Here is a 12,034-nt window from a genome sequence, read left to right as displayed (position 1 = left end):
AAATTCAAACAAAAACAAAGTGAAATCTCTCATATTGCTCACAATATCTGTTAAATATCTATTAAATATTTGTCATATTTAAAATTTTGCAGGACACTATTGCTGAATACTGTGTCTACATCTGAGTCTATCTTTAGCAAAAATCACTCTCATCTGAAGTCCCTGTAAGCGTGAGGGAGAAATAAACATGCTGACCTGACTGTTTGCATCTGTAGTAGGTGAGACCAGCAGCTGCTGTGATGACCCCCAGCATCAGCCCCACAGCACCCAGCGCCAGCTTACTCCTCTCAGTCTCAGGAAGGGATGGCTCTGCTAAATCACAACTCATTACCACAGAATTCTTGTCGTTTTTGTCATTTCAAAGTTCGCATGGTGCCATGGAGATCTGCAGTCTCACCCCAGTCACACACAATGGGTTTCTGGAAGCTGGCGTGCTCCACCACACAGGAGATTTTCTCTCCAGATTTGGGCGTGTGCTCCAGGTGCGAGTGGATCTGGTAGTACCAGTCTCCATCAGCCAGCTCCTCAGTGGACGTGACCTCAGAGGTCAATGGTTCACCATCTCTGAGCCAGGACACTTTGATTCCTTTTGGGTAGAAGTCGTAGGCACTGCATATCAGCATGGCTGACCCCAGTGATCTCACTACCACCACTGGCCTCACTATGAGGTGAGAAAGGTTTTTTATGTTAATAACATTTTAAAAGTATATCAAGATAACACTGTATCAAATTAACCTTACTTTAAATGTGAGGAGGTTTGTTTATTATACTTTCTACACTGAGATAGAGTGGTGGTGAACTGATCAGTAGTGAACAGGGTGGAGGGGTGATGAACTGATCAGTAGTGAACAGGGTGGAGGGGTGATGAACTGATCAGTAGTGAACAGGGTAGAGGGGTGGTGAACTGATCAGTAATGAACAGGGTAGAGGGGTGATGAACTGATCAGTAGTGAACAGGGTAGAGGGGTGGTGAACTGATCAGTAGTGAACAGGGTAGAGGGGTGATGAACTGATCAGTAGTGAACAGGGTGGAGGGGTGATGAACTGATCAGTAGTGAACAGGGTAGAGGGGTGGTGAACTGATCAGTAGTGAACAGGGTGGAGGGGTGGTGAACTGATCAATAGTGAACAAGGTGGAAGGGTGATGAACTGATCAGTAGTGAACGGTGTAGCGATGGTTGTGAACTGATCAGTAGTGAACAGGGTGGAGGGGTGATGAACTTATCAGTAGTGAACAGCGTAGTGGGATGGTGCACTGACAGTAGTGAACAGGGTTGGGGTGATGAACTGATCAGTAGTGAACAGGGTAGAGGGGGTGATGAACTGATCAGTAGTGAACAGGGTAGAGGAGGTGATGAACTGTTCAGTAGTGAACAGGGTAGAGGGGTGGTGAACTGATCAGTAGTGAACAGGGTAGAGGGGTGGTCAACTGATCAGTAGTGAACAGGGCAGAGGGGTGGTCAACTGATCAGTAGTGAACACTGACACCTGTCTACAGTAGTGTACACTTGTAGCCAGTTAAGGCAAACATACATGATAAATTTGCTAGAGGTGGAAGTTTCTAGTCTCAGTTTAATCCGAGTGTTATTGTTATTAGGATTATTACTGACAGTTTAATTTTAGTTCAAGATCATACTATGAAGATGAGAAACAGAAGACCCTCCATTATTAATCACACTGAAACTGTCTGTGAAAGTGTGCGTTTCTGTTCCACACCTGTTGTGTTGAGTATTGTCGTAACCTGCGCACCGTACTCTCTGCAGTCTGAGAGTATTTTTTCTGCCTCTGAGTGCAGCCAGTCCGTTCTGTTGTTCAAGTTATTGGCCCACTTTGCTCCGTAGTCACTGTAGCCAATGAAGGCATTCTCGGTGCTGTTGTATGTCAGAAACTTCCCTCTGTTGTACATCATGGAGATTGTGAACTCTGTGTTCTGCAGAGAGCCACGTGTGTAACACTGGACTAACGTGGACAGGTAATGACTGTTCACTGGAAAAAAAGAAACTTATCAAAACAAACATAATTACTGTGCATATCATTACATTTAGCTGACACTTCTGAACATGATGTGATTACTAGTGGAGTACCTTAACCCCTATCTGTATCATCACTGCCCTGTCTGTGCGTGTTTAAAGTATGCTAGTGATCACTGGCTCTAATAGATATTTTTTGTTTTGTTTTATGTATTTGTTTGTTTGTTTATGTTCCTCATGTTTGCTGTTGTAAGAGCTTCAACATCTACATTTACTGGGTGGAAATGGTGACATTTGGCAGCTTGCATGTAGCCCCCCGATGTTGCGTAAAATTCAAACATTTATCTGACAGTTTCCTGCTTGGACTTTCCAAATGTTAGAAAGAATAATATTCCGCACTAATAATGAACAAACATCTTACATTAATGCAGACATCATAAATTACTTTATGACCAAAACAGGACATGATTTTGTTAGCATTTCATATTTTTAGATTTCATTTTAAAGCACACAACAGTACAACACACAAACAAATGTCTTCTATTACCTGGTATAGATAAACCAAAGATGAATATGACCACTGGAAAAACAGGAGCCTCACACATTCTTCAGCTCTGCCTGACTCCCAAACAGTCAGTCAGTTACGCGTCCTGTCTGTGTGTCTGAGAGAACTCACACAGGCAACATAAGATTCGAATCCATACCAGAAACCTGCTCACATTCCTCTGAGTGCTGGACCGCAGAGCAGTACATGTTCCCAAACATGATGGTCAGGGGGGAGGAGTCTGCTCTAGCCTGGGGAAGGAGTCTACTCTGCCCTAGTCATCTCTATTGTGCTTTCATTACGAAACTAATCCACTTCTCCATAGAATATTACAACACAACAGAAACAAAAACCTCAACTCTCACCTGCTCTCTTTAATTAGTAACAAAAGCACTAAAGTCTTTTGAATGGTTGCGTTCTGTTTGTTTCAGATTCCCCCTTAAGGCCACGGTCCCCACCAGCAACGCCACATCCTCTGAAGGTGGTGTTATTTTTATGTTAATGCACTCTGCTTGACTGACAGCGCGTTTACCGGAGCTGCCACACGGACAGTCCCACACCAGGAAGTGAGACCAGAGTCAACCTGGAGCGTAGATCCTCCGATCCAGACGTGTCACCGCTGCCTGGGCCATTGTGGAGAGGAATTGCTCGCTGTCACAGTGCTCTTCTTCTCACGGAGAGGCTGAGCGATTAATTCTCTTGTGACCTCTGAAATGCAACACTGTTTTGCTCTGACTCTGTCCATCCTCTGTGCCTTTCACACAGAGGCCACAGGTAAGAAAAATATTACAGACATCCACAGTTTCTTGCGCAGTGTAGACTATGTTGTTATATAACGACACAGGTTTCATACAGACGTCTCCATGTTATGTTTTAATCTAGCATGTCTTCTTCATCCTGATGCACACACAGATAAATCAAATCTTTGGGATGAAATAAACAATGTAAGTGTTCAGATGTCTGATGGTAATCTGGTAATCTTGTATTATGTGGTAATCTAGTAATCTTGTATTATGTGGTAATATGGTAATTATGTGTTTATTATGTGTTTCTGGTGTGAAATGTGTTATGTGCCTAAGAACTCTGCAATCTGCATACTGAATGAAAAATTACAAAAATGAATAAGTACAAAATATGATATATTACAATTTATACAACTACTATATTATGAAATACAAAACTGAAACTAATACCACCATGTCAAAGTATATCAAAAAGGAAAAGTACCATTTTAAAACCACACAACTCTTGGTCTGGTTGAGATGAATGAAGAGAGAGTTTTACTGATGATGGATGTAAACATGGTGGCAAACTCTGTCCAGTCTCTCATGACTTCCTCTCAGCTCTCCTTCCCTGCTGGATTTCCTGGATTTAGATGTCTATGGCTCCAGTCTTGTTGGAATGGATTTTATTTAAATATATATATTTTTTAAATAATGGAAGTTTAGTGTGTAAGTGTGATTTGTGCACAGTGGTGTACAACTGGTGCTTGAGTGTTATATGTACACACCTGCAAAGCACTAGTGCACTAATGTGCACCATACATGCCTGTGCATGAAACAGGTGTGTAAAAGTCCAAGTCTTAATTAGGAGTACTAGACACCACATGAACTCCAGATCACTGCCTCTGTGTGCAGGGCGTCTGAAGTACGGCATCAGTGTAGACTGTAACGAGACGAGCTATGAACTGTCTGTCATGTATGAGGAAGAAATCATTGTGTACTTTGATGATAAAGAGGACAGAGTTATTTACACACTGCCGGACTTCGCTGCCCCCATTATGATCCCCGATCTGATCAAAAACACTCACAAAGGAGGAGAGTTCTGTAAGATGGCGCTGGCCGTGTTAAATGACGTCTACGGGAGAGCACCTGAAGACACAGGTACAAATATCACACTAGGGCTTTATTTATAACTTAACATCTTGAGCCTGAATGACAAACATTACAGTAAGAAATGTTTCTCTATTTTGGTTCTAATTACTGTGTATTTAAAACGTCCTTCAGTACCACCCTGGAGTTCCATCTACCCCAAGACTGAAACAGTGGTGAACATAAAAAACACACTCATCTGTCATGTGACTGGGTTTTTCCCACCTCCTGTGCGAGTACTGTGGAGCAGGAATGATGTCAACATGACAGAGGGTGTGTATGTGAGCCCGTACTACCACAACATTGATGGCACTTTCAACGTCTTCTCCGCGCTGGCATTCACCCCAGAGGACGGCGACATCTTCAGCTGCACAGTGGAGCACCAGGCCCTCCAGGGACCCCAGACCAGGATGTGGGGTGAGACCCCACGCTTTCATTGACAGGTTCTTATTCCACACTTGATATAGCAGGGAATTGCCCTTGTTGTGCTGCAAATAACAGGTTTTGTGTGTGTGTCATCCACAGAGGTAGAGGTGAAATGGTCCAGCGTACTTCCATCAGTGATGTGTGGACTGGGCCTCGGTCTCGGCCTTCTTGGAGTGATGACTGGAGCTTTTTTCATCAGCAAAGCAAACAGCCTCGGCAACCGGTCCCGCTGTGGTTCTGAGAGGAGACTACAGGGATGCACTTTAAACAGCTTTCCTTATGTACCTTCAGTTCTTAACTGAGTGACCCAGATGAATCCAAACCCCTGACATCAGTGTTAGTACTACAGTCTTTCCGTAAACCTGTACGTGTTGCTGCACAGAGCTTTCCTGACTCTGTAGGGTTATTTCACGCAGTAAGGGAGTTTCCTCACTACTGTTGCCCTCTGAAAAGCTGAAAAGCTGCTTTGTAACAATGTCGTCTTTTTTTTTTTAAAGTTCCATATATACAAAACTGATCTTAATGAAGGGTATCAGCTCAAAGGGTGAAAATTAATGAAGTGTTGTTGGTGATCTCTGTAAGAGGGATGGTGGAAAATGAAAGATTTTCACATCTCTCAAGAATAAAAAAAATCTTGTTTGTCTCATTTTCCAGCTAACACTAAAATCATTAACAATGCCACGGCATCTTTACTGTGAGATTTTGACAGAGGAGCAAAGCTACAGGTGTGAGATAAAACAGTTTCAATGAAAAACACAAGAAAACCAAGAGCAGGGAACCAAGGGCAAAATGCAAAGAAACTAAACATCTGAAACCAGGTAAACAAATGACAAGGCCAGGGGTCTGCAAGGAGAGCAGGCCTAGGGAAACCGCTGACTGGTGGGCTTATATAGGAAAGGCACAGGTGAAAGTAATCAACAATAAGCGGGGAATTGGGAACGTGGAAGTGATTGAGTAATGTGATTGGTAGATGGGCTGCTGAGTGCCGAGTTGGAGATGTCTGATTGGCTGGGTGATGGAGATTGGCTGTGTTTGGGTGTTTGGCTACAAAATCAGTATGTTGTTCCACACAATCAGGTGGGCCTGATATCAATCCTGTTATCTATCTTGCTTTAATTTGAGGATATTTGCATATTGGGCAAGCAATACCAGAAGTGCCATGCCCCTCTTGAATGCCCCTCTTCATGTTAGACCACAGGTGTTCAGTTGGGGTCCGGTCTGGAGACTGAGAAGATCATGGCAGAACTGTGACTGTGTTGATTCTGATGTGTTCTTTGGGTCACTGCCTTGTTGGAGACCCCAGCACGGAATCACTGTGTGTGGGACAGCATGTGGGCACGTCCCCTTCATCTTCATCACTGTGTGTGGGACACTATTGTGGACACATCCCCTTCATCTTCATCACTGTGTGTGGGACAGCATGTGGGCACATCCCCTTCATCTTCATCACTGCGTGAGGACAGTATGTGGACAAGTCCCCTTCAGACAGCAGAAACCAGAGGACGAACAGGAACCATCATGGGAGGAAACACCCCTGCACAGTACGTACCACCGGCAGATAGTGGACGTATCTGATATGGAGAAATCCTACCACTGTCTGGAAAAGGCTGAACTGAAACACAGCACAGAGACACTAATCATGGCAGCAGAGGAACAAGCTCTGAATATCAGAGGATCTGCCACACCATGCAGGACCCCAGATGCAGGCTGTGCAAAGATGAGACAATCCAGCACATAACAGCATGATGCAAGATGGTAGTAAGCAGAGCATACATGGAATATCATAACCTTAATATCATAAGTAGCTGAAATAGTGTACAGGAACATCTGTGCTGAGTACAGGCTGAAAGTTCCAAGGTCAAAGTGGGATACACCGCCAAAGGTGGTGCAGAATGACCAAGCTAAGGTCCTTCCAGATGGTAATGGCCAGTGAACCAGACACAGTAGTGATGGACAAACAGCAGGAGAGAGAGAGAGGGAGACCATCCAGAGACCTCACCCCTGCTCCGCCACCCCTTAAACTCCCCCAGGCTCTGGTAGACGGCTGAGTGTGAGGAGAACGATAAGACCCACAACAGGAAGGAGGAGGCAGGATGTGAACAGTCAGCTGACACTATCAAAAACAACTTACAGTTGTGACAGAACACAACTTGGGTAATTGAGGGTTAAGGGTCTTGCTCAGGGGCCCAACAGTGGCTCTGTGTGTGTGTTCTCTTGCACCCTCCTGCCAGCGATATGATTTATTGAATTATTTAGGTTATTATTCTCTCCCTCTTCATGTGAAAGCAAATACTGAATCTCTTATTTCATGTCCTGTTTTTTAATATCTCTGGTGTCATAAGACTGCCACCTTGTGGTGAGTCGATGCAACTTCAGAAACAATACACTTGCTTCAGTATGTCTGCTGGGTGTACTGGCTAGACTTCAACTCGGATCCATGTGTGAGAACGGTGCTACCATGTCAACAAAACTGGTGTGAGGTTGAGCACATTAGTCCCTCCTGCCACGAAGACCCCCGGTGGGCGGAGAACAGGCTAACGTACTGGATCGTATTTTTGGGTGGTTGTTGTCCTGTTTTTAGGTGTCAACATAATAAACCATGCTAGGTTTCTACTCTAACCGTTACTCCGAGAGCAAGAATAATAAATTCAGAACATTCCCTGCGGCTAGCTGAGTCCGTCACTGCAATTACAGACGTCAAATCCAAATTGGACACAGGCCTGCTGATCACAGCTGTAATCAAAACAATACTGGGGAAGCTGGTTTGTATCTCAAATCATCTTGAGATCATTTGCCATTTCTTAATGGCGCAAACGTTTCTGCAACATTAGCCCCACCCCTCCAATTGCTCATTCACTCCCCATGTAAACACTCATGGGAAAGAGACCCGCCGGCAGGATGATGTACAGGTTATATACTGTATTTGGGTTTAGGGGCAGAGACACTTTTCACATGCAAATAAGCAAAGGAAAACATCAGCAACCATGTAAATTCAGATCAGAGTCAGAGTCCAGATCAGAGTCAGATCTTCCCATTAGACATGATTTATGAGCAAATGAACAGCCCAAAAATCTACACGCACAAACAGACAGACACTGATTCACATATATACCATGAATTTACGACATCAAAAGCCTGAACAAATGAGCCGAGGTGCAACATTCAACAGAAGGGTCAAGTATGACAACGGCAATCAGAGATCTTAGGAGTGATCTGGGATCTGTCAGAAAGAAGCTTGCTCACTCTTCAATCATTTGATTCTCTTTAAGGTTAGAGTCCTTGAAATATTCTAAAACAGGCCGACCCCTTCAGGTGGCGTAAATGCGTGAAAGGCTGAGAGAGAATTCCGCTCCAGTGCTTTCATAACTTCAGTTGTCTCACTTTGTTTACTGTTATTTTTTCTTAAAGCTGTACTGTGTAATTATTTAATTCTTTTGTTTTAAATCATTCATTCATTAAGTGACCTTGATTGGAACAGGGTGCTTGATTTCTGCAAGCTCAGATCCTGACCGTGTTGTCTGGACAGCTCTGCTCAGTCTTCTGCACCTTAAAGGGAACTCAGCATGCAACAGCAAAACTTACACAAAGGAAATATCATAAAATACATGCTTTCCATAATAATAAGAATAATAGTAATAAATAAAACTAAAGGAAAATTATTAATCATTTCTATATTCATAATTTTTTTAAACTATACTCTCTAATCCTACTTTAATATGTCATGTACAGAACAGATGTGCTGAAATATCACCAAGGATGTAGAGTGAACGCCAAACCAGAAACAAAACTAAACATTTTTTTAAAATATTTGAGGAATTTTAAGAAGTGCTTGAAACGTGTCACATCCTTACTCTGTGATGGGGTGAAAGATTCCCAGTGCCTGAACTTGCACAGACTACAACCAGCCACGTGCACATGCCTACAGATCAAGATGCGGGATGTTGTTAACGTGTCAAACCCTCTCAGCTGGACTATGACTACAGAACATGTTAACGGTTCATTACAGTACATCCGGGTGTCGTGTGTATTCTGTAGATGAAGATCTGGATCAGTTAGGGTTACAACAGACATGGCTACTGTACCTAAAACACTCCTCAAACAGGACTGTGGTAAGGCAGGCAGGGGACTTCTGAATTTCAGTTATTTCATAACATTCACTGGCTGAATGTTGGTACTTTGTTCCTGTTCCTTAGCTTTGTGTGTGTGTGTGTGTGTGAGTGAGAGCAAGAGATGTCTTTCTAAACACATCACTCTGACGTCTTTAATATGGAGCCTGAAGCACCTACTGCTTCATCTTAATTACTGTATGACTGTGTTACTGTATGATTGCATGGTACAGTATAGCTGCACTGTTTAAGTCTAAATAAGAAATGGAAAAATATAGTATAAACAGGAACAGTACAATGGAAACATAGTCGACTGATGAAGTGCTCTCATGGCACTCCACCCATCATGCAGGCTTGGAAGGCGTTTCTCTCACCCAGTCACCAGGATGGCAGCAGGTCTTTGCTAAAGAATAATGGACATTGTCCAGCCACAGGGGTGATGGTGAAAGACCGTGTCTGTAAACAGATCCACAGGCACGTTCACACAAAAACACCTAAAGCTAACCAGCAACATGTAACCTAGAACTAAACCACACTGCAGCCTTGCCGTCTGAACATACCAAATAAAATGGAAGAATTTTTTTTTTTTAATCTTACATATACAGAACATTCATCAGAATACTGAGTTCTGAATGTCCTCCCTTTGTCTCATGTTCAGAGCATTGCCCCACGCATAGGCTCGGTCTCTTCCCCGACAGGCACAAGTGTTCTGATCGGGAGGGGAGGCACGTTCTGATGAAGGGGCGTTCTGTAGCGCGAGGGGGGCGTGACCAGCGTCCTGTGCGTGAGGAGGGCTGGGCCCTGAGCCCTACGGGAAGAACCCGGGGGCGGTCTGCATGTTGGGCGCCACGCTGACGGCCTGCACGTTGGGCGCCTCGGCCCGGTGGTCCAGCTGGTTCTGGAGGCGCGTGATGTTAGACAGCTCCTCCAGTTCCTGGAACTGCCGGTCCGTCTTGTGGCTGACCAGCGAGCGGTAGAAGTGCACGGCGAACACGATGAAGACCAGGCCACAAGGCACCATGATGAAGGTGGAGGCGTAGGCCGCTGCCTCACCCGCACTGATGCCCTTCTCCTCCTTCGGAGGGGCAGAGGTGGCACCCGGCTTCTTCAAGGGCAGGAATTTCACCCAGCAAAGCAACAGAACCTCAGCGAGGAACAGGAAGGTGCCGATGACAGTGGAGAAGGCCCAGGCCAGCTCGATGTGGCGGTGCATGCGCTCGTGTGGCGACTCCTTGACCGAGTTGAGGTTGTGCACGTTGCTGACGGCCTCCAGGTTGGGCAGGATACAGGTGCTGATCATCAGAGCGAACAGGTGCACGGCCACCAGCACCGTGGTGCAGGCGCTGAACGCAATCAACAGCCCGGGAGGGTAGACGTAGTCGCGCTCCAACTGCACCTCCACCATGGCCACCTGCACACACGCACGCGCCACGCAAACACACACACACACACACACGCACATACACGCACGCACATGCACACGCCTGTAGGTTTCCATGGTTTCTTAACAGCCTCAATACCACAGAGCAGAAGTCTCACGGGAACACAGCGTGCGACCCAAACTAGCAGCAGCGTGCCTGCCAGTCACGAGGGCTGGAGGAGGTTAGACCCACGCGGCTCAGAGAGGTGCGAGATGACGCATCTCTGAGGTGCTATTACCTCACCTCCACCATTTCCTGTGTTGGCAAAACAAGTATGTAAGCGAAATTTTGAAAGGTTGAGCATGTTTACGACCAGATATGTTTGTTTGTTTATTGGATGACTAGCAAAGTCAAGCCCTGGACTACTCACAAACAACAGAATCATGCACGGGCCGACATTAAGATCACGCGCCCTAAAAAAAAAACAATGCATTAAAACCCTTTCCTTTAGACTTCTGCTGATCTCATCATATACAACATGAAAAGCATCAACGTTAATGTTATGGATTTTTTTTTTTTAAACATTTAACAACCACTTGTGTCTCTGCAAGAACAATATCTCGGTTATCATAATTTCGTTCGTTCCGTTTTGCCCGAGGTTAAAAATGTTTGGCGTCACATCTCGTTCACACACTCCCCGCTGTGACGGTCCACGCGCTGCAGCACGCCTGGGCACGGGGCTTGGTGGACACGGCACGCGGGCCAAGAGCGCCCTGACACTGGCGTGCCTCTGCGCCCGCGCCCGCGCCCGCACAAGCGAGAAACAGACCCGATAATCACGCGAGCTGCTTACATGTGTGACTGGGGTGTCTCGCGCGTCACTAGCGAAACAGTTTGACATGAAAAATGCAAGCGTGCGAGCTGGGACCGGACCTACCATGGCGAAGCCGGACAGCAGGGCGGAGGTGCGGCTCGTGGCCTTCAGCTTGGCGCGGCTCAAGTACAGCTTCCTCCACGAGAGCGCCTGCAGCGAGTGCTCGTTCAAACTCATGTCTTCTCTCGGAGACTCTTCCTGAGTCTGGACACGTGCAGGCCGGGCCGTCGCTCGAGGACTGGCGTCTTAGCTAGTCTCCCCTGACCGTGCGGGGCATAACAAAACTTTTACAGTCTGGAAACTAGTGAACGGGTCCGGTACCCGCTGGCTCACGGAGTTTCAAGCGCAGTGACGTAGTCCGATATCCCCGTTAGGCTCGTGTAGTTTAAAGCCCTTGGCGTGGTGAACTGGTCCGGGACCCCCGTTAGGCTCGTGTAGTCTAAAGCGCAGTGAAGTGGTGAACTGGTCCGGTACCCGCTAAGCTCGCGGAGTCTCCCCACCTTAGAAACTACAGCTTCACGTACCCACAATCCACAGCGGCCCAGTTTGGCAGCGATGCGGAATTGTTGTTTTTGTAGTCCTGTCGCCGGCCGCGTGCACGAAACAGCCCTGAGTGTTGTTTAGTGCGCGTGCATGAGCTCTGGCAGTCCGGCGCGTGACCCAGGATAGTCACACGCGCGAGGAGTAAGTGTTTGTTCACGCAGACCCCGAGCCCGGTAGAGGTGAGTTAAGGCTGGACACAAAACGTCCGTCTCGCGCGTCAAGCTACCGTACAGTTCCCACGTTTGTTTTAGAGTCTCCCCAGTGGTCACGTTAAAGTCACGCGATTGTGATACGGAGCGGAAGCGGTGGTCCGCTCGCGCTTCTGACGGGTGCATTCAT

At 46.1% G+C, this 12,034-nt stretch overlaps 3 protein-coding genes across 9 annotated transcripts in view; 1 reads left to right on the top strand and 2 right to left on the bottom strand.

Annotated features, from left to right (window-relative positions):
- The window catches only part of LOC113567675 (rano class II histocompatibility antigen, A beta chain-like), a 3,054-nt gene extending 332 nt beyond the window's left edge, over nucleotides 1–2,722 (bottom strand). The window contains exons 1-4 of one of the 3 annotated variants that reach the window (XM_081703408.1): nucleotides 2,518–2,722; nucleotides 1,717–2,001; nucleotides 398–661; nucleotides 196–312 (exon numbers count right to left, since the gene is read on the bottom strand). In XM_081703408.1, the coding sequence (XP_081559534.1) occupies nucleotides 196–312; nucleotides 398–661; nucleotides 1,717–2,001; nucleotides 2,518–2,575 (724 nt within the window). In that variant the 5' untranslated portion in view covers nucleotides 2,576–2,722. The remainder of the gene's footprint in view (nucleotides 1–195; nucleotides 313–397; nucleotides 662–1,716; nucleotides 2,002–2,517) is intronic. The other 2 variants (XM_081703409.1, XM_026995773.3) reach the window with 2 other exon arrangements.
- Nucleotides 2,723–2,955: 233 nt separating this feature from the next.
- On the top strand, nucleotides 2,956–5,457 carry LOC113567674 (H-2 class II histocompatibility antigen, A-K alpha chain-like). 3 transcript variants are annotated; one of them, XM_035536320.2, is made up of 5 exons: nucleotides 2,957–3,288; nucleotides 3,397–3,458; nucleotides 4,152–4,397; nucleotides 4,521–4,802; nucleotides 4,911–5,457. In XM_035536320.2, the coding sequence occupies exons 3-5, from the start codon at nucleotides 4,211–4,213 to the stop codon at nucleotides 5,111–5,113; spliced, it is 672 nt and encodes a 223-aa protein (XP_035392213.2). In that variant the 5' UTR covers nucleotides 2,957–3,288; nucleotides 3,397–3,458; nucleotides 4,152–4,210; the 3' UTR covers nucleotides 5,114–5,457. The 3 variants fall into 3 exon arrangements, with proteins under 3 accessions (XP_026851573.3, XP_035392213.2, XP_026851572.3); XM_026995772.3 differs by lacking the exon at nucleotides 3,397–3,458 and having other exon boundaries at nucleotides 2,956–3,288; nucleotides 4,251–4,397; XM_026995771.3 differs by lacking the exon at nucleotides 3,397–3,458 and having other exon boundaries at nucleotides 2,958–3,288.
- Nucleotides 5,458–7,715: 2,258 nt separating this feature from the next.
- Nucleotides 7,716–12,034, bottom strand: orai1a (ORAI calcium release-activated calcium modulator 1a). 3 transcript variants are annotated; one of them, XM_081703517.1, is made up of 3 exons: nucleotides 11,216–12,034; nucleotides 10,709–10,751; nucleotides 7,716–10,328 (listed from the first exon to the last, which is right to left on the bottom strand). In XM_081703517.1, the coding sequence occupies exons 2-3, from the start codon at nucleotides 10,721–10,723 to the stop codon at nucleotides 9,726–9,728; spliced, it is 618 nt and encodes a 205-aa protein (XP_081559643.1). In that variant the 5' UTR covers nucleotides 10,724–10,751; nucleotides 11,216–12,034; the 3' UTR covers nucleotides 7,716–9,725. The 3 variants fall into 3 exon arrangements, with proteins under 3 accessions (XP_081559643.1, XP_081559642.1, XP_026851569.1); XM_081703516.1 differs by having other exon boundaries at nucleotides 7,716–10,593; nucleotides 11,216–11,312; XM_026995768.3 differs by lacking the exon at nucleotides 10,709–10,751 and having other exon boundaries at nucleotides 11,216–12,029.

This window comes from Electrophorus electricus, chromosome 20 (genome assembly GCF_041902795.1).
Source record: "Electrophorus electricus isolate QZ-2024a chromosome 20, ASM4190279v1, whole genome shotgun sequence".
Taxonomy (NCBI): Eukaryota; Metazoa; Chordata; class Actinopteri; order Gymnotiformes; family Gymnotidae; genus Electrophorus; species Electrophorus electricus.
This window is presented reverse-complemented; position numbering and strand designations above follow the sequence as displayed.

Bases quoted from the DNA above. Each gene is read 5' to 3' on its own strand.
- LOC113567674 (XM_026995771.3), top strand. From the start codon at position 3,228: ATGCAACACTGTTTTGCTCTGACTCTGTCCATCCTCTGTGCCTTTCAC. The intron at 3,289-4,151 runs GTAAGAAAAATA...CTCTGTGTGCAG, and splicing joins CTTTCACACAGAGGCCACAG to GGCGTCTGAAGTACGGCATC. The intron at 4,398-4,520 runs GTACAAATATCA...AACGTCCTTCAG, and splicing joins GAGAGCACCTGAAGACACAG to TACCACCCTGGAGTTCCATC.
- orai1a (XM_026995768.3), bottom strand. From the start codon at position 11,329: ATGAGTTTGAACGAGCACTCGCTGCAGGCGCTCTCGTGGAGGAAGCTG. The intron at 10,329-11,215 runs GTAGGTCCGGTC...GCGTGTGTGCAG, and splicing joins TGCTGTCCGGCTTCGCCATG to GTGGCCATGGTGGAGGTGCA.